We start from the raw sequence: 24,751 nt of genomic DNA on the forward strand, positions 1-24,751 counted from the left end.
TATTATAACAAACTTTAAATTTCTCTATAAACTTTAGCAACTATTATTATGTTATGTGGCCCATGACTTTCTGAATCAAGCTGTGGAAATTGTATGTGCGCGCATGCATGTGTGTGGAGGCAAATACATTATACTTTTCTGCAGAACAGAGGACCTACTTCAAATGAGTTGTCTTACTCATTATAAGTTCTCAGTTTACAGATGTCTAAGTGTTATCCTGTCTATCACTGATGAATTAACTGTTTTTCCACCTACTTTAGCTTCCTCTACTAAACAAATAATAAACTATTTGTTTTGCCAGCAAATTTGAGTTTTAAAATTACTTTAAAGTAGTCTTATTGATATATAATTTTATATTATATGTGGAATCTTAGAATTTCAGAACTTAGTCTTCAGTGGACATTTAAGTGGTTATTTAACTGTCAGATAACTTAGGTGAATTCAGAATATTAGAGAGAAAAGGGATCTTAGAATTAATGATCCTTTCTAATTTTCAGGACAGGAGTCTCCTATGTAACCTCACTTAATAGCTCACCATTTTTTATTTATCTGAATATTTCTAATGACCAGGAACATTTTGTTTCCAGAGGCAGCCTATTCAATTGTTGAATAGCTCTAATTGCCATAAAAATTATTTCACATGATGAAACAAAATACTCTTCCTTGTAACTTCCACTCATTTACCCCAGTTCTGCTCCCTGTAACAACAGAGAAGTCTAAGTCCTCTTTCACCTGACATTCTTTCAAGATTTTGACGGTCTAGCTTTTTTCTTCCTATGCCCTCCCTTTTAATTTAACATCTTTTTTTCTAGTTCATTCCACAGTTCCTCATATAACATGGTTTGAAACCATTACTGTTCTGCTTGCCTTCTTGTAGACATTTTGTCACTTACCATTTCCCCATACAAAATGTGATACCTGGAGCTGAATGTCATTAACTAGATGTGCTCTCAGGGTATAACCCAAGATTGTGTTAATTTTTTTTAAGCAGTCCTGTCACATTCTGAAAGTCTCACATGGTGCTACTTTATTTATTGATTGGATGTCTTATTGCCTTACTCCCATTCTAGAATGGAAGTGGACTTAACAAGGTCAAGTTCTAGGATTTCTTTTCTGGGGAAGTGAGTAAAGGAAAAGAAATATTTTAACCAGTTTCCAGGGCATTTTTAAATCCTTGCTTTGTTATCTGAGATTGGAATGTGAAGGAAATTGTCTTGATTGCTATTAGGTGGATTTAGTGTTAAGGACAGTTTTCAGTAGGGATTATGGGACATTTCAGGTATAATTCAGTTCTCTTAGGTAACCCTAGGAGTACACACTTCTTGACATTGAAACTTCTTTTATGCAGATGATTGGTATTGACTAAAAATATAACAACTTGTTTTTTTTTTTAGCAAATTGCTTCCAGTTATAATCCCTTTTGAAAAGGTCCAGTGTAAGGTCTATTATATAGCATATTGTTAGGTACTAGACATCTTGGAAAGATTTTGGTGTATTTATTTAACTACTTGTATGCCTGTTATAGTGGGAATTATTGTAGGTGATAAATTAGTAAATGTTTCTGTCTTTGATGTAAAAAGTCAGTCATAATGTGATTTTTGAACTGCTTGTTTTTGTTGTTATTGAGTTGTGTGTGGTTTGTCCTTTGTTCTTGAAGTAGACCATGACACCAGGAAGATAATGCCATTGCTTGCAAGTAAATTGGATTAAAGTGAGGGAAGGCTGTGCAAGGTCACCAGACTCACATTTTCCTCCAGACCCATCTGGGTCCAGTGGCCAGATATGGATCAGGACAGCTGGAGATGGCCCAGCAGTTCCTAAAGGGAGAGAAAGACTCTGGGAAGAAGCCAAAATATAGAGGAACCAGCAACTTGATTATGTCACTATTTTGTAACTACACTTGAGACTTCTCGAGAACCCTTGAGTAAAATGTGGGCCTCTTTCTCTTGGTTGAACTGAGGTATCTTGTGCCCCATAGGAAAGACTGAGCTGTCTCATTTGTGTACTTTCTCTGATTTCTATTTGCTATTAGCTTGGATAAATGGTTTTGTTTGCTATTTGTTATATAATTTCTTTGTCAAACTGGTGGGAAGGGAATATATAGCTTTGGGCATGTTTTACCAGTTAAAAGGATAGAAATCAGGAACACAGCTTGAACCTCAAAATTATTTCCCATATAATAAAAATATTTAAAGGGGATGGATAGATATAATCCTAGCCCCGTGCCCTTCTTTGAAGAGTACAAAGCATCTAGCCTCTAGAACCAATCTTCTATTTCCTTTCTGACAGGAATCAAAGCTTGCCTTGGAGAACGGTGGTCAGAGGAGAATATAGAGATACCTATCTATTCATGCCACCCTGTGAGCCATATCTAAACAGACCAGAGTGGACACAAGTAGCCTGCATGGGAAACATAGCACATATGCATGCACCCTTTACATAAGAAAGAACTTCCTCTATACATCTCTATATGTCTGTATATCTGTGGCGGGGTGACCAGAGTGTGGATGCTAGGCAAAGATCAGCAGATGGAGCTAGGGTTGCTAAGCCTGAAAAAGAGAAGGCCTGTAAAGAGCAGAGCATCTGTCCTTAAGTATCTAAAAGAGATGAGGCTCCTTCTGCTCGGACGCCGAGGGCAAAAGGAGAAGCACATGGGCTTGAGATGCACATCGGCAGATGTAGACACTTGTGAGGAAAATGTCTTAACACCAGTCACAAGGGTTCTTCTTAGCCTTTTTTGTGTTGTGGATCCCTCTATGCACCAACCTCTTCTCAGAATAATGTTCTTAAATGCAAGAAATAAAATACACAAGATTGCAAAAGGAACCAATCACATTGAAATGCAGTGATGAAAATATATATTTCTAAAAGGAATGAGTTCACAGACCTTAGGTTAAGAACTTCTGTATTAGAGTTTTTCAGAAGCAAAGTGGGCTGTTGGGGGGGGGGGGGTGGAACAGTGAGTTCCTCATCAGTGGAAGTCTCTAAGTGGACAAATGTGGTGGTTCCTGGGGATGACCAGGTCCCTTCCAGCTCTGAGATTATGAGCTAGCTAGCTAGATGGACAGATAGATAGACTTAAGGGTCACCCTGAATTTATCTTCCCGAGTTGCCATATTTTCCAGAAATACTGGCGTATGCAGGAGGCCCTAACATACAGAAAGCATCATCAGTTGATATTGACATTGGCTTTACTAAAGGTATCATATTTCTGGTTTAGGGACATATTTTCTGCTAGAATATTTTTATTGAAATAAGGTAAAAGGATAGTAGCAAAAATTCAGAATTATTAGTCTATTTTGAGTAATGTTTGTGTCATGAATTAATATTAGTAAATGCCATATAAGCTTAGTTAATAGTTAACTGAAATACTGTTTTACAGTTCTTTTTTAATGAAATAATTTAACATAAATGTTAATAACAGTGTAACACTTAACAATTTAACAATATAAGAGCCTGCTTAACTGATATTTATGGAAATTTGTGGTTATAGTTTGTTAACTGTATGAAGTATTTGAAACTTTATGGGTATACCTAAGGAAATTATTTTATGCTGTCATTTAAAATAATGTTGTGAAGTGAATTGCATTTCTTAATGATAGCATTTTTTTCTTCTTCTTCCCAGGTCAAAGTATTTCAGGACATGCCCAACAGGCGAGCATTTCACTATAGAGGTAAGTAGAATGCTGAATAACATATTAGGTACTTAATAAATGTTGAATTAAATTGAAGAATTGCACCTCATTTCATTTGCTTGGCAAGTATTTTATCTGTTGAACACTGGGTATACTAACCTGTATTTATTTGTGATCAGGAAAAACCGCTCAACATGGAAGAGCAACCATGAAATAATTAGGAAATAAAATTGTAGAGCATTGTATGAACAAGTTGAGTGTAATGTATAAATGGGTCAGAATGAACAGTCAGTCAGGAGTGGCTTTCTAGAGAAAATGAGTTGGTCCCAAAGAAAGTAATGGACAGAGCTGGAGGGCGAAGCATAGTGACAGAAAAAAGACCTTTCTAAGGGGGATGAAGAGTATGGTCAGAGGCATGGAGCTAGTTGCCATCCTTTATGTTTTGATCATCCATAATTTTTAAAAGTTATCCCTTAGGGGCAGCTAGGTGGACAGTGAATAGAGCACTGGCCCTGGAGTCAGGAGGACCTGAGTTCAAATTTGGCCTCAAACACTTGACACACTTACTAGCTGTGTGACCTTGGGCAAGTCACTTAACCCCAATTGCCCTACCTTCCCCCTCCAAAAAGCAAAAAAAAAAAAAGTTGTCCCTTAAAAACTTTCCTCAAAGAATCTATTTTCATATCCTTTTGATTTCACAGATTTGCTCTGGATGCTTCAACTTCCCCACGCCCAGAGCAGTTTTTCTTTTTTTCATTTTCAAGTAAGAATGCTTCTTTTTTAAGTTTTATAATATGTACGTAAATGAAATATGGGTAGAATGATTTAACATTAAATATGCTGAATTTTTTAGAATTCATATTAAATTACATAATTTAGACTTCTGGCAAGTACTTATTCACTCTTAAGAGTTGGGTGGTTTTTTTTTTTTTTTGAGTGCTTGTTTTTTATCTTCCTTCCTTGATTTTTTTTCTTTTTGCCTTTCACTTATACTCAAGTGTCAAGGCAAGATGAAGAAGACGTCTTCTTAGCCAAAACAAAAAACAGCATTTTCGAGATACTACAGATATCCTATTCTTTCTTAAAAAGAGGCAGCTTATCACCACTTTTAAATGCAAAAATATAGCATTGTATTTCAAAGACATGTTAACTAATTCTTCTAAAAACATGGCTAGGTAGAGACAAGTAAGTAAAACGATAGCTATATTAAGAAATTATTTAGACAAACTGTTTTATTGCGTTTGTGTATATGGTTTGAAAGTGAGTGTTCTCACAATAAAATAAAGCTATTTCTTCCCATATCTCATAATCACCACAATTTCTGGGATGTTATAGTGCTATATTTTAATAACTCATTGAACTTAGTGTTATTGTTAATATTTTACTAGATTGCTACTGTTTTTTAAATTGGATTTTTTTAAAGTATGCATTTTTTAGGATTGAGGGGTTTTTTTTTAAGATAATATTTGTAACCAAATTATTTTTCTTTAGAAATACATCTTCACAATTATAAGTTACTGGTAAAATTTAATTTTAGGGGTAGCTAAGTGGCACAGTGTATAGACTACCAGCCCTGGAGTCAGAAGGAGCTGAGTTCAAATTTGACCTCAGACACTTGACACCTACTAGCTGTGTGACCTTGGACAAGTCACTTAACCCCAATTGCTTTACCTTTCCCCCTCTAAAAAATTTTTAATTTTATTTGATGTGTATTGATTTAGATACAACTTCTTGGAAAATGCACCCATTGAATAAAATGAAGTATACCTTTGTTATATATTGTTGCCTCATTAAGAGATTTTTTTTAATGTAATATTCACTGATAATCTATAGCGTTCCCGATAGTTATTTTTATTGAGGTTCATATTTTATTCGTGTTTAACTCAGGACCATTGAAGAACCACTAAAAGGACATATTGAATTGTGGCTACCTAACATTGGAAACTTTAAATTTTGTAATCCACTAATTTGCCTTCTACTTTGTATAGGATCACAAGGGACTTAAGATAAAAGCACTATCGCTAGAGCATTCTGCATGCTTGATAAATATAGTCTTCCTAAGCAGGGAAAGGGGTTCGTTATTTGGGCAGATTCAGGAGCTGGTGTGTTTTTTTCCATAAAAATTGGTTGGTTTTTGTACTTGATGCTTGAAGAGGACCAAAAGGGCATCACTATATTGGGGTCAAGGTACAGTGTGTCTAGCTGTGACTGACCAGACCACTAAGAGCCTGGAAAGCTCTACCACAAGTTGAGCACAAGCTGTCCATAAAATATCTGTATTCCTTAACTCCACTGATTTTTATCAAAACAAATATCTATTTCTTGAAGTCTTTAAGGGAATTCTAGTGATAGTGATCCAGTCCATCCTTACTTAATACTCCTGTCAACATTCATTTAACAAAAATTTACTAAATGCCTACTATGCTGAGTCCTGGGTATAATACAAAGCTAGATATAAGCAGTCAGTAAAAGATGACATTTATTTCCTTCTATGTTCCAGGCACTGTGCCAAGCACTAGAAATATAAATACAAAAAAGAAAAATCATTTTCTTCCCTCTAAAAGCTTACAATCTAATGGAAAGAAACAACACACAAAAGGAAGTGGGGGGGGCTCCCTAAATGTAAATTTTGGAGGTTTTTCCCTTTACCTTACAGTTGAGTATTGAAGAGATCGTGAGTAGAAAGGCTTATTGGATCTTGCAGGATGATGAGGTATCCCAGTGACGAGATTCTTGGGGGCATAGGTCTTGCCCTCAAGAACTTTGTTTAATTGGGTGGGGTAGAATTATACCAGTACCTATTCATTGGGAAACTGAGATAAGTGCATCCAGGCAAAATGTTCCAACACATCTTGAGGGGAGAGAGAACTTTTTACCTGGAAAGTCTTCATGGAGAATGTAGCATCTGATGGAGAAAAGTATATCAACAAGTGAGGATGAAGGGGAATCCATTATTGGTATGGGAGATGGGAGATGGTATGAACAAAGGGATAGAGGTGAGCGAAAGCAAGATGACCACAGAGTATTCAAAAAATACTCTAGTTTGGCTGGAATGTAGAGTTAAATAAAGGAGAAATAGTAAAAGATAAGCTAGGGCAGCTAGATGGCGCAATGAACGGAATGTTGGACCTGAAGTCAGGAAGACTCATCTTTCAGAGTCCTAATCTAGTTTCAGAAATTTACTAGCTGTGTGACCCTGAACAAGTCACTTAATTCTGTTTGCCTCAATTTCCTCATCTATAAAATGATCTGGAGAAGGAAATGGCAAAACCATTCCAGTATCTTTGCCAAGGAAACCCTAAATAGGAGTCACAAAGAGTTGGACATGACTGAACAACAAAAAACAAACCCAAAAAAAGATGTTAGAAATATGGTTTGGAGCCACATTGCAGAAAGCGTTGGATGGGGTTCAGTAATTCAGTAGGCACTGTTGGACTCACTCTTGAGAGTGTACTAACTTGGGCAGTAGGATTGTAGATGAATAAAAGAGAAGAAAGACTAGAACAACAAAGACCAATTAGGAAGTCAGTATAATAATCCACGTTAGAAGAGATGAAAGCATGAAAACAGGGCCTAAATAACTGAAAAAGTAGTACTATCAATAGAAACAAACGGAAGTTGGGAAGATGAGAGTTCCGTTTTGGACATGCTGAATTTGAAGTTTGAAAATTAATGGGGGAAAATGATTCATGAAGCAAGGTCACAGAAGAGGCAAGAGGGATGATGATTAAGGGAGCAGGCAGAGGGATTACCTTTGACAAGATGGAGCATAGATTTAGAGATAGAAGTCATCTTAGGGTTCACGTAGGGCCACTCCTTCATTTTACTGATGGGAGCATGCCACTTAAAGTTGTATCATAGGGAAATAAAGTGAAATAAAACGGAGTAATGGTGAAAAGTTCAGCAAAAAGCTGGCAAATATAGAAGTAGAATTGGAGGTTATAAAATAATCTTTAAATCCACACACTGGGTTGCCCTTTATTAGGATAGCTAGCCACGGACCTATCAACTTTCTAGAGTCTATTAAGGCACCAACCACAAATAACTTTACAGGAAATAAAGCCTGTACATTTTTTTCCATGTCACCCAGCCCTATTGAATTCTAATATACAATGTGTTTTTAATATTTAGTATTGATAATCTATTGAATATTTAGCTTGTAAGTAGCTTGGTTCTTTCCCAATTCTTGTTATCAGGTATAGTAGTTTGTATGAAGTGGTTTGATTTTTAGCAGTTTCAGGCATCCATACTTTTCTAATTTCATCCAAGTTAAGTCAAATTATCAGGTTACTACTAACATTTTTGGTTCTGCAGCATATTTAACTTGGGATTTTCTATCTTCGGACATCCATTTTCATAGTGATGAGTATTGCTTCTGTTTATTTTACTTAAAAGTAAGAAATGCTTATTCCCCAAAATGAACTAACATAGTAAGGCATTGTGAATTGTTTTCATTATTGGAACTTTTGTTTCAGTAAAAGTTGTCAGTTTTTGTGTTTACCTGTCAAAAAAGACAACTTTGCTCAGAGATTATGGGTAAAATACCACAAAGAATCTGATTTCAAAAACTATATATGGAAATGGATTTGAAGAGTTGACCTTGTGTTGGGAGGAAAATATTTAGCATTATCCTCTGAAAGAGTTAAATGGAGCCCCAAAATCAGTAGAGAGAGAAAACACTTAGTAATCTTAGACTTTCAAGGTACAAAAAGTGATGTGAAGAATTTTAGCATGCATCTGTATATTAAATTTCTAGTTAACTTGGATGAAAAGTTTTTATTTTTTGCATCTTTTATGAAGTAATTGCCTCCAATTCTCTAGAGTTGTTGGGAAGATCAAGTCATTTGATTTCAAATGATCTGAAAACTGCCAGGTCCTTACAAATAACTATATTATATCATCTTTTAAAATAACATTACTGTGATTTCTGGTAAGATGTTACATATGTCATCCTCATTAACATTTTCCTTTTTTTTATTTTAGTTTGAAAATCTAGTAGAAAGTGATGAAGTAAGTATTTTCATTTTTATAGTATTGGAAAGTTGAGGATTCTTTATTTCCAAGTTCTATTCACATTTGGTTGTCTGGTTATTTATGAAGATGAATGTATGAATGAATGAGTATTTATTAAGAATATGTTATTGGCTAACCACAATACTAAGTTCTGAGGATACAAATAGAAAAACCGAGTTTGCACTTTAATTGGAAGAGACAATATGTTAAAAATACTGAGCTTCATGGCAGAGAAAAAAGCCCAGAAGTTCTGCAAGTGCTTTTACTGGGGCAGATGGCGAAGAACAGAGGTCCTTAGGCTATATGATTAAGTCAGATGATGATGCTGGGAAACTTCAGGCCATTGGAGCAGAGCGTGTGATTAGGCCTGGTGGACTTTATGGATGTTGTCAGGGCAGCTGATAAGGCCTGATAGTTTCCTACCTCAGCAAGAAGAGATGAGTTGTTGACTCCCACCTTACCAACCCTGTGTGCATTCAAGTAACTGGGCAAGGAGGAAGGACAGCCCCGTGGTAGTTCTATCCCTAAATACCCAAATGATAATATTATTGATACAACATAGTTATTTCTGAATTTTGTTTTCTTTCTACTTGTCAGTTTTTAGACAAATAATTTAGAAAAGGAAGCCATACAGTTAACTCTCTTTCTCTTCAGCAAGCAATGTGAGCATGTTAAAAATGACTGCAAAAAATTCAGGTGGTTATCTAGGCTGATCCCCAGCAGCCAAGCAGGTGAATGCCTAAATGATCCATTACAGATGCCTACTTAGCTTTGTTTGAAAGGATCTCTTTGTTTGGAGGTTTCATTGGCTTCCATGGAAACTCAAGGCAATCTTTAACCAGTACCTCTCCCATCAAGAATTTCTCCCTACACTTGAAATGAGAAAGAGAACTACATTTTCTTGCTTATTTTTCTCATGTGGAGGTGAAGAACAGTATGCCAGTGTTCTCTTTGTAAGACCACTTAATTTACTTGACTGAGCAGTGTGATGGAGTGGAATACTGGGCTTGGAGTGGAAAACTTGGAGTCCAGCCCTGTACCCACTAATTATTGGTTCTTGTGACCTCCAGCAAGTCACCTAAGCTCCCTGAGCCAATGGTTATAACACATTAACCACCTTCTTCATAATAAGAACAGATCTTATAGAGGACCTGTAAAAATCCTGTAGGTTAAAATCTGGCATAATTTATCTTATATAGAACGATATGAAATGATAGTAAAAACATTCACACTTACAAACCATTAAAAATATGCAGAGTTCAGATTTTCCCAACTCAACTTTTCTTTCCAATTAATTCTTTTTAAAGCTGTTCTTAAACTATTTTTAAGCAGTTTGAGTAGAGATCTATTTTAATAATTTATCGTTTGCTTTCAGGGGAAAAAATGAACATTATGTAATTGTATAAAATAATAACTATAATAGCCTTGATCAGTAATTGATTTTATATATAATACATAATTGATGAAATTTGATGTTATTTTTTTTTGTTTTGCTTTAAAAGTATCTTTAGCAATCCCCTAAAAAGAATATATAAGAATATTTTACTAATTTGTACAAATATATTCTCAGCATATTGACTTCTTTTTGTGAGAGACAATAAAATCTAATGAACTATTTGATTTATTTGGAACAGGGGGAAAGCCCAGGAAGTAGTCATAGGTAAGGACTTATTTGTGTGTATGTGATAAAATTAAGAAATTCTTTAAACTAAGTCTTAAAAAAAATCAAGGAAGAGGATACTTCTTAGCCTTTTCCCTGTTTCTTAGTGTAAGCATCTTCCCCTTTCCCTTCTATGTTGCAGATTTTGAAAATTTTCTTATTGTTTCAGAATTTACTGGCCGTTTTAGTAAGTAAAGACCGAGATGCTATGATAGCTTTAAGGAGCCAGTTTTCTAAAGTTGCACTTACTTTTGTTAGTTATATTTGTTACATGAGGAAGAGGCAACAGTATATATTTGTTTTAACTTCAGAATTATGCTCTTGGTGTCAAGCATTTTCATTTAATATTCTTTATTTTTAATGTGACAAGTCATTGCCCTCACTCAAGGTGATTACAGTATAAATATCCTGTTGTTAAATCCAGTTTAGATTTAGTATTGTTTCATTCATCTAGAGAAGTGATGTATTTATTGCTTCTAGTATATTCATTAAAATTATAACACTAAATTATTTTAATACTTTTTGACATTGCAGAAGTTTTATGTTTCCTTTATCCTTCTAGGCCCCTTACTGAGGAAGAAATAGCTGACTTAAGAGAGAGGCATTATGATTCCATTGCTGAAAAACAAAAAACATTTGATATAAAAATTCAAAGAGAGGTAAATCAAATTCTTTGATTATAAAACCATGTATGTGACTTGGGTGTTTGTTGTGTTTCACTCTTGCTTTTTTGTGTTGTTAAGTATTATGTTGAATGCTCACAGTTAACTGGTAACAGCCCTGTGTTATGGTCAGAAGAGAGCGAGTTTGCAGTCTGAAGTCCCTTCCCCAGCACTAGTTTTGTGTCTGGGAGCAAATCATTTAACAGCTTTGTGCTTCAATTTCTTCATCTACAACCCTACCTCATCTCATAGAGGTATTCTGAGGAAGCATTGTAAGCCTGAAAAGCAAAGTATAATGAGAATTACTATTTTTAGATTTATACTTAATTGTAATTAGGACTTAATGAATTAGAGAAAAGTTCTTACATTCATTCAACAGTAAATCATTCAGCTCCACAGGGTGTTGGTTCTATTTGAGAAATGTGTAGGGGCTTAAGAAAATAACCTCTTAAATTCCAAAGAGGGTCTGTGGTCAAGCACATTTCAGGCAGCATAGTTGAGTAAGAAGAATCCTGAACTGAACCCAGGAAACCTTGCTTCTAGTCTCAGGTCTTCAGCTTTGAACAAGTCACCTGATGTCTGGGCCTCCTTTTCTCCTCTGTTATAGATAAGTGTCCAAACCTAATGATGGTCTGTGGTTCTTGTAAAGTTAATTGAAAACCAAGTTCACTTAAATTAAAGCTTGAAAAATTATTTTATTTATAAATTAGATTTCACTACTATCCAGTTTTTATATGCTTCATTTGTTCTCAGTGGGACAGTTTTTAGTGTGTTTTAACACTGTAAAGAAGGGAAGAAAAACAACTGCAAGGATTGATGACCTAGCTACTGTTTATTTTGATATTTATGGGATAGTTGCTCTTCCAGCTACAACAGCTTTTATCAATTTCAAAGCAGGACTCAAAGTCGTCTAAAAATGAATGGTAAATATTTTCTTGACATGCTGGGGAAAAAATAAAATACTATTAATTTTTTTAAAAAGAAAACACTGTAGAATTTATCATAACCTTTATTTAAAAAACAAATGGTATGAAATAGAGATTCACTCTATCATGCTGTGCTCTTTATTTTGGTGTTTAATCCAGAATTTAAAATTTTGAAAAATATTGTCTTTGATCAGTAAGACAGGCATATACAGTAACAAAAACATTAGCCAGAGGACAAAAACCTTAAATTTTTGATTTTTAGAAACAAAGATAATTATTACTACAGACACCTTGTATGCTGCTTAGTTAACAAGAACTACATTCAAGACAATTCTTGAACAGTAATAAAACTAGATGTCTGTAGCAAAATTGTGCTATGCCATCTAAGATGAAAAATTTCAAAGTTTTAAATCCCAAGAAATTAAATTTGAGGACTACCCCCAAGAGATATGTTGGTATGAGCAGGCTGTAGCTCATTGCAAAGAATTGTGCAAAAGAAGTATAAAGGATACCATCATAGGTGTGTATGGTTGGGAAACAAATAGAGTGGTCACGTAGTGAAGGAGAGAAAGAATAAATGGGAGAATGAGAATTACCTGCTACTGGAAATTTACAGGCAGATACAGACCAGATTGGCACATAGATGAATTGTAATCTTCCTCCTTCGTTGAAGTATAGGGGTCATTTGTAAATGGGAATATTTTAGCTGACAGTGATTTGGGAAGGCCATTTGGCATTATAATAGTCACAGTAAAAATGTATGAAGTGAAATGGTGTGGATGCTAATTGTGGTATGTTGTAAAGTGAGAAACCATTCTGTAATGTGAAAGTTCATCAACTAAAAATGAGGTATCACTTCATAATACCGAATATAAACTTAAGTAACGTTCATAGTCTGTTGTAGAAAAACTGAAAAATTAATAACTAAAATTTCCTTTCTTACATGTAAAAACCAATTTTTTGTTGTGAATAATTTTCTTTATTTTGTAAATATTTATTTTATAAATAAGCATTTCATTATTTTAGAGCAGTTAGATAGGTTCTGATTTTTGTTAACCCTTATTGTTTTGTTCATATACAGTTAGCCTTACAAGAAGAGAAGTTAAGACTAGAAGAAGAAGCTTTATACGCTGCACAGCGTGAAGCAGCCAGGGCAGCAAAGCAGCGAAAGTTCTTGGAGGTGAGGGGAAAAAGACCCCAATATATAAATAACAAAGCTGCTTTTCTACTTATTTGTAAAATGCAATAAAAGAAACTTCAGCTTTTGACCTGTTTTTCCCTGAATGAAGGTCATTTTGTTTATCATTGTTTGCTCTCTGCCTACCTTCTCAGAATTTTTAAAGGCAAATTAATGAACCCTTTACAAATATAATTAGTACCACGCAGTCACATGCCTACTGTGATTAATATTGTTCAGTTTGGCATTAGTAGGTGCTATTTCATTTCGAAAATAAAAATGTTGGATGATAATTCTTTGTTTTCTTCAAAGGAGAACTATTATATTTTTCATAAGTGTACATTTCCCAGAAATTTAAATTGTTTTTTTGAACAAAGGTAATTTTGTAGCAAAACAAACTTCTTAGTAAAAACTAATATAACTTTCTGAATATTTTTAAACTTTATTGTGTTCTTAGTTGGTACACTCTAAAATTATATGTTAAGTTGCACATTCTCTTCTAATTTCATATTGAAATATCTAGTTCACAGAAAATAGTATGGCATATAAAGTCAGAAAAATGGGAGGTTCAAAGGTTATATAATGTTTTATGTTGTCTTTTTCATCAGTTAAGTAGCTTGGATGTGTGTCTTATACTAAATTAATGTCAGGTTGAACCTCCTGTGAAAGGAATATGCTTTTCTGTGTTCATCTGCTATTGCCACTGTCTTGGCCATTTTCATTTTTGTGGAAATATCAGTGTTTCACAATAGAATGAAAACAAAATAAAATTCAATGGCTTGTCCTGGCCAATTAACAGCCTTGCTATAATGAAGACCCAAATTGTCAAGGAATCTGTACCCCATGAGGGGAGTTGGGGCCATCATATGGACTTTTGTCTGTTGGCAAAAATTTGGCTGGCGTCTTTGGCAGTTTTGGTCCTAAGATGTCTGACTTGTATGGCAACAGATTTCCTAAGAGATGCCATGGCAGTTTTGCTTATATAGAAATGTACTTATAGTGGTAATTGAATCACAGTAGGTTTTTTTTTTAGTCAAAAATTAGTTTAACAAGTTAAAAAAAAACATAGAAATTAAATTTTTCAGTTCCTTATTCAGATATAATTTAGATTCTGATTTTTTTTTTCAAAAGAATTTTAGCAGTGTGATTCAATTACATTGGCAAATGGACATTTTGTAATAGGTTTTTTAAATGGAAACTATATTAGAAATTAGTTCTCATATTTTCCTAAGAAAAATATCTTTTCTGTATAGAGGGTTGGCCATTTATTTTTGTTATCATACCTCAGGATGGATATGTCCTTGCCGCTTCAAAAATAGCAGCTTTCAGGATATAATCCATTAGATATTATTTAGTATCTCCCAGGATTCTTGGAGGCACAGGGGCGGGAGAGGGTGGATGGGGAATGGTACAGGGGGAGACTGGCAGAGATTTTTTTCCACTGAGAAGCTCTCCTCTGAACCCACCAACCTCCCAGAAACTGCAAAAATTTTGGTTGCTATAGAATTGCTGTCAAAGCTCAAAATTTATTCTTTGCAATAAATTACAGATTTCCTTATATCCTCAGGGCTCTACTGATCCATTTAAAGGTCTGTACTGACAGGCTCAATTTCTTTATCTGTAAAATGAGCAGATTAGATTTGATAACATTTAAGATATAGTCCATCTCTAACATTTTTGAGTCTATGAATACAATAGAAAAATAAGGTCATATGGAGAATAATGATGATTAGGAATATGAGGACCCCAGTTCATTTTCCCCAGTAGGAAGTATTTTTAGTAGCAATAGAATGATTTCATTTATTTTTTCGCTAACATCTGAACTGTTTTATTATTTTATATTGTGTTATTTTTATAAAGCAAGAAAGGCAAAGGATTATGCAACGATCTCATCATTCCAACACTGGAGAATATCAAAGGTAAATAATAAAAAGTGCTTTTACCTTCTTTTTTTGTGGGAAATTCTGATATCCATAGGGAGCAGGGGTCATTTCCTTCTCTCTTTTTTTGGACATGCATATAGAAGAGTGCTTACATGTTTGATCAAAGAGCTGTTGCATCCTCAATTACATGTCACACTGAGAGCTATTGTCTCTTCAAAGTAGTAAAGCATTATCTCTTTCAATTGCCCTTATCTTCCCCCTGGAAAACTGTGTAATAACATTATTGATACCAAATGGTTACTCAGTTCCTTTTCTCTGTCTTTTTATGGCAAAGTAGCTTATATGTGGGCAAGTGACTTTCTCAGTTCTATAAATGTTTATTGTTCATTCAAAAAGGCTGAGCTATGGGAGATCTAATTTCATGACAAAAAATCTGCCTGTATTTCCCAAACTGTTTTAATTATACAATAGATTCTCTATTCTTAAAGTAGGACTTCAGTTCTAAATCTCATTCTTCGTAAATAATGACAAATATTAAATAGAATCTATTGTAAATATAAGAAAAATGTTTTACTTTATTACAGTTCAGGGGCAGAAGAAGACTTTGAATCCTATTTGAGAAATATAAAGTCACAATATGAAGTTTTTCGAAGTAGTAGTAAGTATTTTTAATTATACAGTCAAAATTTAAAATACATTTCATGTTCCAAAGACTTCACAAATTAACTTCATCAAATACTTCTTCCTGGGATTTTCCTAAAACTGTCTTTCTAGAGCACATTACCTTTCCTACCCCTCAATCCTCTTCAGCTTCTAACATGGTATTTTGCACATAGTAGCAAAATTTAAATTGAATGTATCCAAAAAGTCAATTCTTGATTTGTATTTCTCAGGGATTCTTAACTAGTTTTGTTTTTTTTTTTTTTTTTTTGCATTTTAGATCCTTTTCAGAATCTGATGAAGCCTATGAACCCCTCCTCAGAATAATGTTTTTAAATTCATAAAATAAAAGACCATAGATTATAAAGGAAACTGATTTTATTGAAGTAATTATGGAAAAAAAAATTGTCATGGACCCCAGGTTAAGACCCCCTAGCATACTTGTTTCAAGAATTTTTCCTTTGCTTCAAGAAGTGGCCTTCCTCCTGCTTACCAGATAGATAACTGAAGCCATCCATTGTTTTTTATTGAAAAAAGATTTCCTGCCATTTAGCTGTTCTACATAATTTAGCTAAGTCACAACCCATATTGCAATTCTAGTCGTGTCAAGGGATTTATCCACTTATTAAAACCATGACATTTCTTCTGTTTCTTAAAATATTAATAAAGCAAGAAAAAGGTCTCAAGCTATTATCTTGGCCTTGCCCAGTCTTCCTTAATTTAAAATTTAACAAAACTAAAGCCAAAAAGGTTAATTTTTTTTAATCATTCCTGTTAAATGTATTACTGCCATGTGAGGTGGTTAAATAATTAATTTTCGTTTTTATCATTAAATGACAGGGTTATAGGTTTGGGGGTTTGGTTTTTTTTTTTTTTTCACTCCTAAAACTTTTCATTCAAGGTCTGGCTTTTTAAACCACAAACTGCATGAAGGCTTCTTTGATCCCTCTGGCTGAAAGTGAAGAATATGATCACAATAAACAGCTTGAAGGGACCTCAGAGGCCACCTTGTCTACCCCAGACTCACACAGGAGTCTTCTACAACATCTCTAACAAATAACATCCAGTCTTTGTTTGACAGCCTCTACTGAGCGGAATCCACTACCTCCCGAGGCAGCAATACCACTTTTAGATAGCTTCTGTTGTTAACATCAAGCCAAAATCTGTGTCTGTATAGCCTCAGTTTTTCTTAGATCCACGCTCCAAGACCATGCAGAAAATGGCTAATCTCTTTTCCACGTGATAGCTTCTCAGTAGTCAGCTCTTTTTTTCAGACAGCCCTGGTCCCTTCACATGATGTTCTTTGACTATAAGCACTCTTAATTTCCACCATTGTGTTCCCCACTTCGTGACACCTTGCCTTGTAAATAGGTGCTTAATAAATGTTTGTTGATTCATTGATCCTTGTGTGGCATAGTTTTCAGTGCCTTCACTGTCCTTATCCTCTTAGAGAGGCATCCTGGCTTGTCAGTGTCATCATGATTGAAATGTACAGGAGCCCATGACAGGGCCTGGTGATGTGAAGCTTAATCAGTTAGAAGTTGTGTGGGGCAGCTAGGTGGTGCAGCGAATAGAGCACCAGCCCTGGAGTCAGGAGTATCCGAGTTCAAATTCGGCCTCAGACACTTAACACTTACTAGCTGTGTGACCTTGGGCACCTCACTTAACCCCAATTGCCTTGCCTTTCCCCCTCAAAAAAAAAAGTTGTTGGCACATGATATGCTTTTCCCAGAGATTAATGGCAAGATATGTGTAAGACATACTTTTCCCAACATACTTTGTAACTGTGGGTGCTTGGTGTTATAGAAACAGTTTACAGATGGTAAGTGAGTGTGTTAGTGTCCACCCCATCTAACAGCTGACAGAAGTGAATGTTCATTTCTATTTCATAGATTTAAAGCTGGCAGAGACTTCAGAGATTAGATCATGGGGTTCAGTCTTCCTCAGTTTAAAGTTTAAGAAAACTAAAGCTAATAAGGTTAATTGACCTAAGTCAAAGTCACATAGTAATAAGGAGTTGCTCAAGCTTTCAACTGCGGTTAACTCAATGTAGCAGTCAATCAATAAACATTTATTAAGTGCCTACCGTGTATCAGACACTGTAGGGATGTAAAAAAAGCAAAAGATAGTCTCCCCCCTCAAGGAGCTTACAATCTAACAGTTATCATTCTACTACACAGCACTCACATGTGGAGAAATAAAATACTCACATTTCCTCCAGGTCACATAGCTAGCAGAATAAACAAGTTAAATCCACTTTTTCCTCTAGTATGTCATACATTTTGAAAGCCCAAAAATAGAAGCCGGAGCGTTTCCCTTGTAGCTCTGCACTCACTTTCCCCTTCATCCTGTCATTTCTGTTCAGAGTGGGCTGTTTTCTGTTGTCCCTTCCCATAGGTAAGTGAAACGGGCAGTTTCAGATATTTATATATCTGAGGTATCTTCCTCTCACACGTAGGATTTGCAGAACAGCTACCCCAGTTACAAGATTCTCTGGATCCATATCCATCCAAAACCATAGCTGCCAAGGCCCTAGAAGGTACAGGTAATTCAGAGCAAAGGCATAATGAAAGATCATTGTAAGAAAAGAAGCAATAGGGGCGCCTAGGTGGCACAGTGAATAGAACACCAGCCCTGGACTCAGGAGGACTCGAGTTCAAATCCAGCCTCAGGCACTTAACACTTACTAGCCGTGTGACCTTGGGCAAGTCACTTTACCCCAATTGCCCTGCCTTCCCCCCTCCAAAAAGCAAAAATAAAGAAGCAATATAACATCCACCTCGTGAATACTAGTAGCTATTAATAATAACTAACATTTACATGATGATTAAAAGTTTGCAGAGCTATTTTCACATCTCATTTGATCCTAACTAACTGCTGAGTAGGTACTGCTATGATCCTGATTCTATAGATGAAGAAACCAAGTGTGAGAGGCTTCATGATGTGCCTGAGGTCACAAAGCTAGTAAGTGGTTTAGGCAAGCTAGAACTTGGGTCTCCTCATTCTGAGTTGAGCAGTGTCTGCTGTGCTGCCTAGCTACCTCTTATAAATCTAGGGCACATGGTCCCACAGAAAAGGACAATCATCAGTGGGGGAAAAACAGCATGAATAGAGATCATACATGTCATGAAGGGCAAATGTGGATTTCAGTGTCCCTGATGAAGGCATCTCTCAACCCTAGCTCCCCAGGACTACCTATGGGTAATATTGGCCTCAGACAGTCTGATGGTGACTGGGCATCACTACCAGCTTCTAGGCTTCATCTCTTCAGGACCATCTAACTAGCTTTCTTAGACCTAGTCTACAAGAGTTTGCAGAGTGGCTCAGAATCTCACTCTTCTGAAAGCAGGCTGAGATATTGCTCTGTTGCCATAGCCCCTAGACGTAGCTAACAAAATCCAGGCTAAGATGTATCAGCTCTTTTCTAGGCCCATGACTGGGGTCTTAGATTACAGTCATCTATCCCAGACAATTTAGGCCTAGAAATCCTCAAGATGCTCTCTGGCCTAACATGCAGATAAATGAAATGGCCAGAAGTGAGCTAAGGAGGCATTCGTTTTTTTCTGCCCACTCGGCCTATTCCTGTGTCTAGATCTGTGAACAATAAAATCCCTTGGCTTTATTTTAGCTGTATTTTAACAAGCAAAACAACCTTACTTCCTCCTGCACTGGTTTTAATTTCTTTAAACTTGAATATTATAAGCCTGTAGTGATTTCTTTGTAGTTGCCTCACAGCAATTCACTTATGATATAATATCCTTTTAAAGGTAATAACCTTTTTTTTTTTCCATACACTTCAGTCTGTTATTAGCTTCTCATTGACCTAAGCAAATATTTCTTTGGTTTTACCCAACAGTTGTATAAAGCCAGTAGTTCATATGGCTTAACAGTGATGCTTAGTTTTTAATCTTCCCTTATTTAAATTTTGCTAGTGTCTGTCCCATATAGCTCCTTTGCATTGATCACACTCTGTACCTTGTGCCCCCTTCTGTCTCCTTGAGACAGAAACCATAATTTTTCCTTTTTTGTATTGTAGTACCTATCATAGTAGTTGGGATACTGTAGGTACTGAGTAAATGTTTATTTAATTGAAAGATTTAGTTTATAAGTTCAAAGCTTTTTCTTTTTCAGTCTAAAAAGTCTATACTATTATGTTCCCTAACAAAAATTATCCTGGTTTACGTTATTTTTCTTTAAAACTGTCAGATTTTTTCCATATAACCTCATTCGTTAAAGTCTTTCTGAAGTTGCAAAATAAGTGTTCGACTTATTTTAAAAATATAAAGAAGCCAATGATGAAAGCTTCTCTGTAATTTGTGTTGAATGTGGCTGTCTAAAACTTACCTGAAAGCCTTCCCTGAATTGTACACTTGCCCTTTTCACTGGTTTGAGGACTTAGAGGTTTCCACGGAAGTCAGGCAGGCCAGGGCCAGGCTTGCTAAGAGCCTTTTTCTTGGACTTGTTTTACCCCACAAGTCAAGGCTTGTTGTCTTAACATGAGATACCCAGAGACTGAAGCTTGTAGAAACAGAGGCAAAGGAAGGGGGATTAAGAGGATAGATCTTACTGCAAGTTTTCAGAATCTGAAAGGGTAAGGATACCACTGCCTTGAGGCCCAGTGATCTTCATATGCAGCCGGAAGAAGGGCTGTCCCCAGAAAGCCTGCTCTAGCTGCTGCTCCATCCGATTACACGAGTTCTCCTCACTCCCCTTATCAGTGGGTGTGGCTTCTGCACCTTTTGTCCCCTTATGTAGCCCTGGGGGATAAAAAAAAGGACTACTAACCAGTAGTCTTTCAGGTCTTCTGATGGGTTTCCCGTCTCTGAGGTTACAAGTGGATGCCACAGATTTGCTAGCAAGGATCCACTCTAGAAACATCCATCCTAGAAGTCTGTGAAGTAACAACTGTAGAGAAACCCAAGAGAGGGCTGCAGTGCAGTTGGAGTATGTCTAGAGGAGAGATAGCCTGTCTGCATAGAAGCCTTAGGAATTTCAAACCCAAAATATGTTGTTTGTTTCTTTGTTTTTAAACAGCCTCTAGTGTAAATATTGATAATGAGATTGTGGGAGTGAGGGGATCTGCCACTAACTAGCAGTGTGGGTAGATTTACTTCATCTTCCCAAGTCTCGCTATCCTATTTATAATATGGATCCTTAGAATTCTGTCTCATTTTCAGATTCTGAGATAAGTGGTCATTAAAAAGGGAATCATTGGGGGCGGCTAAGTGATGCAGTGAATAGAGCACTGGCCCTGGATTCAGGAGTACCTGAGTTCAAATCCAGCCTCAGACACTTAACATAAAACTAGCCATGTGACCTTGGGCCAGTCACTTAACCCCAATTGCCCCACCCTCCCCCCTCAAAAAAGAAAGGGGGGGAATCATAATTTCAGCAGGATGAGGTTGTAAACTAAATTGTTACATTTGAAAAGAGGCATTGTGATATTCTAGAAAAGGCACTGAGCTGTCAGGAGGCCAAGTACCACTTGGTAGCCATGTGATTGTAGAGAGGTTGTTTTACCTCTGAGCTTAACACTTGCACCACTTTGCAAGTGTTGTGAAGGAAATATTTTCTGAACTCTAAAGTCCTTTATAAAAAGTGGGTAGTTGTTGCTGTGGTGGTTGTTATTGTGGTCAGAATGGTTGCAGGTGTCAGTTTTTAATTATTTTGATGTTTGATCTAGGACTTTCATCAGAGGCCACAGTTTTGACACCAAACACAGAAAGTAGTTGTGATTTAATGACCAAAACCAAATCAACGAGTGGAAATGATGACAGCACATCCTTAGATCTAGAGTGGGAAGATGAAGAAGGTAATATTTTAATAATTCACAATTTCATATTTTTAAAAATGAAAGTACTATCAGCCAATTTTCTTTTTTGTTTTTTGTAATTTTTGTCATCTTCCTTTTTGTTTTTTAAGAGATTTGGTAATTTCAGCAAAGGTTTGAAATGATACTTCTAAAAATTCAAGTTTTATTGATTCCTTTTGCCATATATTAGTTATTTCTATATATTCTCCCCACCTAGCAAAACTTTAACTTAACTATCCAAATAAAGGCAGCTCTGCAAAACCAACACAGTGACCACAGTCAGCAGCACATGCAACATTTTAGCTATGTTTCCATGATGCTGCCTTCTCTCCCCAAAGAGAGGAAAGAGATGTGTTTCCTCATTTTTCTCCAGTGTCAAACTAGGTTAGTACAGTCGCACAGCATTTGATTTTTCTTCACTGTTTCATTTTTGTTAATTGTTTTCTTGGTTCTTGCTTGCTTTTTTTTCTGTCACTTGATACAAGTCTTTTCCATAGTTCCCTAATTTCCACATAGTTGTCATTTCTCATAGTGAAACAATATTTGATTACTTTTATGTGCCACAATTTGTTCATTACTGAATTTTAAAAACATATATGTTGTTTCCAGCTATTGGGGGTTTGGGGTTTTAGTTTTTCCTTGTTCTTTCTACCACAGTATAGTGAGGGTTTTATACAACAAAAAAGTGCTGCCTCTGAATATTTTGTTCTGTCTGGTAACTTTTTGTTTTTCACTTCCTTTTAAGTATATGCCGAAAATTAGCATCTCCCAGAACTTTTCTTTGCAATTTTATTACTGGTTAAAATATAGACTATAAAATTTTTTTTAATGATTTCTTTTGTCTGGAGAAATAAATGAAAGTAAATTCCTTTTAATGATTTTCTAATCATGACTAACTACTGCCCACTTGTGGATAACATGATCTTATTGATATTCAGAGACTGGACAGCTCTAACCATTTTTGCTAGTTGGTAAATTTAAAATCAACAGTTGGTTTTAAATTTATCTTGTAGTTGACTTTACTGCACAAGATCCAATTTTAGTTTTTATTTCCCAGAAACAGGAGATATTTGTTTGTGGTGTCTACTTTAAGACAGTGTTTTAAATAAAATTTACTAAGAAAACATGAAGTCTCTGATTTTTTTTAATTCATTACAAGCAAGGGAACATAGATAATTAAGTATGAAACATGAATAACTTAGTTATAGAAGATTAGCAATGGAAAGTACCATAGACACTTGACCAAAAGATAGGTTATGATAGTAATGCATTTTGCAATTTTAATGGGAATTATTTGCCTTAAGAGCAAACTTTCTTGTCATATATATATTAAAATATAAATCTGATTTTACTTCTTTCCCAAAAAATCAGTAGAATTGAGACCCAAGATTGTAAATAGAGGTTTTTAAAAATTCCTTTCCCTAAAGTTGTTTGTACTTAAAATAATCAGGTATGGGAACCATCAAAGTATGGGATCTTTTAAAATTAGGGAAGTTCAAATACATATTTGTGTTTGGCTTAACAAATTATATTACTATTAGAGTTCTGTTATTAATCTGCTTTAAATGCATTTTAACTTACATTAATTGACTCATAAGGCATATACATGTAGCTCCTTTAGAGTGGGGTGTCTGTATCATGTACTCGAGTCTCCCCTATGTCACTGGGTTCAGAAATATCTTGGTTGTGGTATAGTTTAGTTCTGTTTTTAAAAAATCATGACCTCTGACCGGCAAAGCAGTCTACCTAAAATCAGAACCTGGGAATATGTAGTTCTCATACTCCTCACCAACACTGTGGAAAATGCCTTTCCTCAACTTGGGCGGGTCGGTGGCGCGTTTGATAGAGGACTGGACTTGGAATAAGGAAGATCTGAGTTCAAATCCAGCTTCAGACACTTCATAACTATGTGACCTTAAGCAAGTCACTTAATTTTCCTCAGCCTCAGTTCCCTTATCTGTAAAATAGTGATGGTAATAGCACCTCCCCCCAGGGTTGTTGTGAGGATCAAATTAAGTTTGCATTTACAAATCTTAAAATACTGTATAAACATTAGCTACTAGTGTTCTGTACTAGAATACTTGATTTGAATAAGGATTTTTTTGTTATTTTTTTAATTCCAGATTTTTTTTAATTTATCATTTCATCTAAAGTTTTTCCTCTCATCAGATATTTAGATACAAATCATACCCCAGCTTCAACAAAAAATAGTAATAGTTTTAACTAAACATTTAGTAAAGTTAGAAGGATACAAAATTCACTTGTTTTTAATAAAGATAAATAGACATAGCATAAAAAGGAAACCCAATTACAGTCATAACAAAAACTTTCAAACATTTGGGGATTTACCCACATAAGATTAGGAAGATTTGTGTAAGAAAATTCAGAAGCTATGATGACCAAAATAAAGAAGGACCTAAAATAACTAGAAAGAGCAGTCGGATTGAATTAATATCGTAAAAATGGCAAGTTAATTACAGGTTAATCTATTCTCAAATCAAAATACCAATAAGTATCATTGTTAGAACTAAGCAAAATAATTATAAATATCTATAGAAAAACAAGTAGCTAATGAATAACAAAGGGGGCATTATAGAAAAAGAAGCTGATCTTGTATTCCTAGACTTTAAAATGCTACAAAGCAATTAACAAACCTCTAAAAAAAAACTGGGCCCAGAGCATAGAGAGAAAAATATCAAATGCAATAGACATACCAAACATCCAGCCAAATATATACAAAGGGTTAATGTTTGATTCAACTTGTAGAAGAAAAACTTGGGGGAAAGGAATGATTATTTAACAAATCTACTTTTGGAAAATTGGGTTGTGATTTGGTGGGAAATTAATTTTGATCCACACTCATACCATATATACAATTGAATTACAGCTGGATGATAGACATAAAAAAAAACTATAGAAGAAAACAGAATAATGTCTTTGCCTTAAAGAGGAAGGGAAATTACTTTTTTACATTGAATAAATAGAAGGAATTAAAAGAAAAGATAGATGTTCTTAACAAAAAAATGTAATTAAAAGATTGGAAAACATTTGTCCCAAATAAGATAAAGACCTGACAGCTAAAATATATGAAGAGCTTTTAACAAAATAAAAAAAAACTCCCAGTCACGATTGATAAATGGTTAAAAGATGTGAATAGGCACTTTTCAAAAGAGGAAACCACAATGTTAATAATTACTTGGAAAAATGCATAACTCCATTAATAGCCAAAGAAATGCAAATTAAACCAACTTTTGGCACAACTTCATACATCAAATTGGCAAGAAAATAATTAAAAGCTGCAGGATTCAATTCCGGCAAGATTA

The 24,751-nt window shown here is 35.2% G+C and overlaps 1 protein-coding gene across 1 annotated transcript in view; it reads left to right on the forward strand.

Moving 5' to 3' along the window:
* AP1AR (adaptor related protein complex 1 associated regulatory protein) overlaps window positions 1–24,751 on the forward strand; it is a 41,108-nt gene that overhangs the window by 13,155 nt on the left and 3,202 nt on the right. The window contains exons 2-9 of the mRNA XM_069095273.1: window positions 3,626–3,674; window positions 8,619–8,645; window positions 10,283–10,308; window positions 10,871–10,967; window positions 12,978–13,076; window positions 14,934–14,992; window positions 15,541–15,614; window positions 21,300–21,428. Coding sequence (XP_068951374.1) covers window positions 3,626–3,674; window positions 8,619–8,645; window positions 10,283–10,308; window positions 10,871–10,967; window positions 12,978–13,076; window positions 14,934–14,992; window positions 15,541–15,614; window positions 21,300–21,428 — 560 coding nt within the window. The remainder of the gene's footprint in view (window positions 1–3,625; window positions 3,675–8,618; window positions 8,646–10,282; window positions 10,309–10,870; window positions 10,968–12,977; window positions 13,077–14,933; window positions 14,993–15,540; window positions 15,615–21,299; window positions 21,429–24,751) is intronic.

The sequence above is a fragment of the Petaurus breviceps genome, unplaced genomic scaffold, assembly GCF_028583685.1.
Source record: "Petaurus breviceps papuanus isolate PSGF00001 unplaced genomic scaffold, PetGlider_PUasm1.0 126, whole genome shotgun sequence".
Lineage (NCBI taxonomy): Eukaryota > Metazoa > Chordata > Mammalia > Diprotodontia > Petauridae > Petaurus > Petaurus breviceps.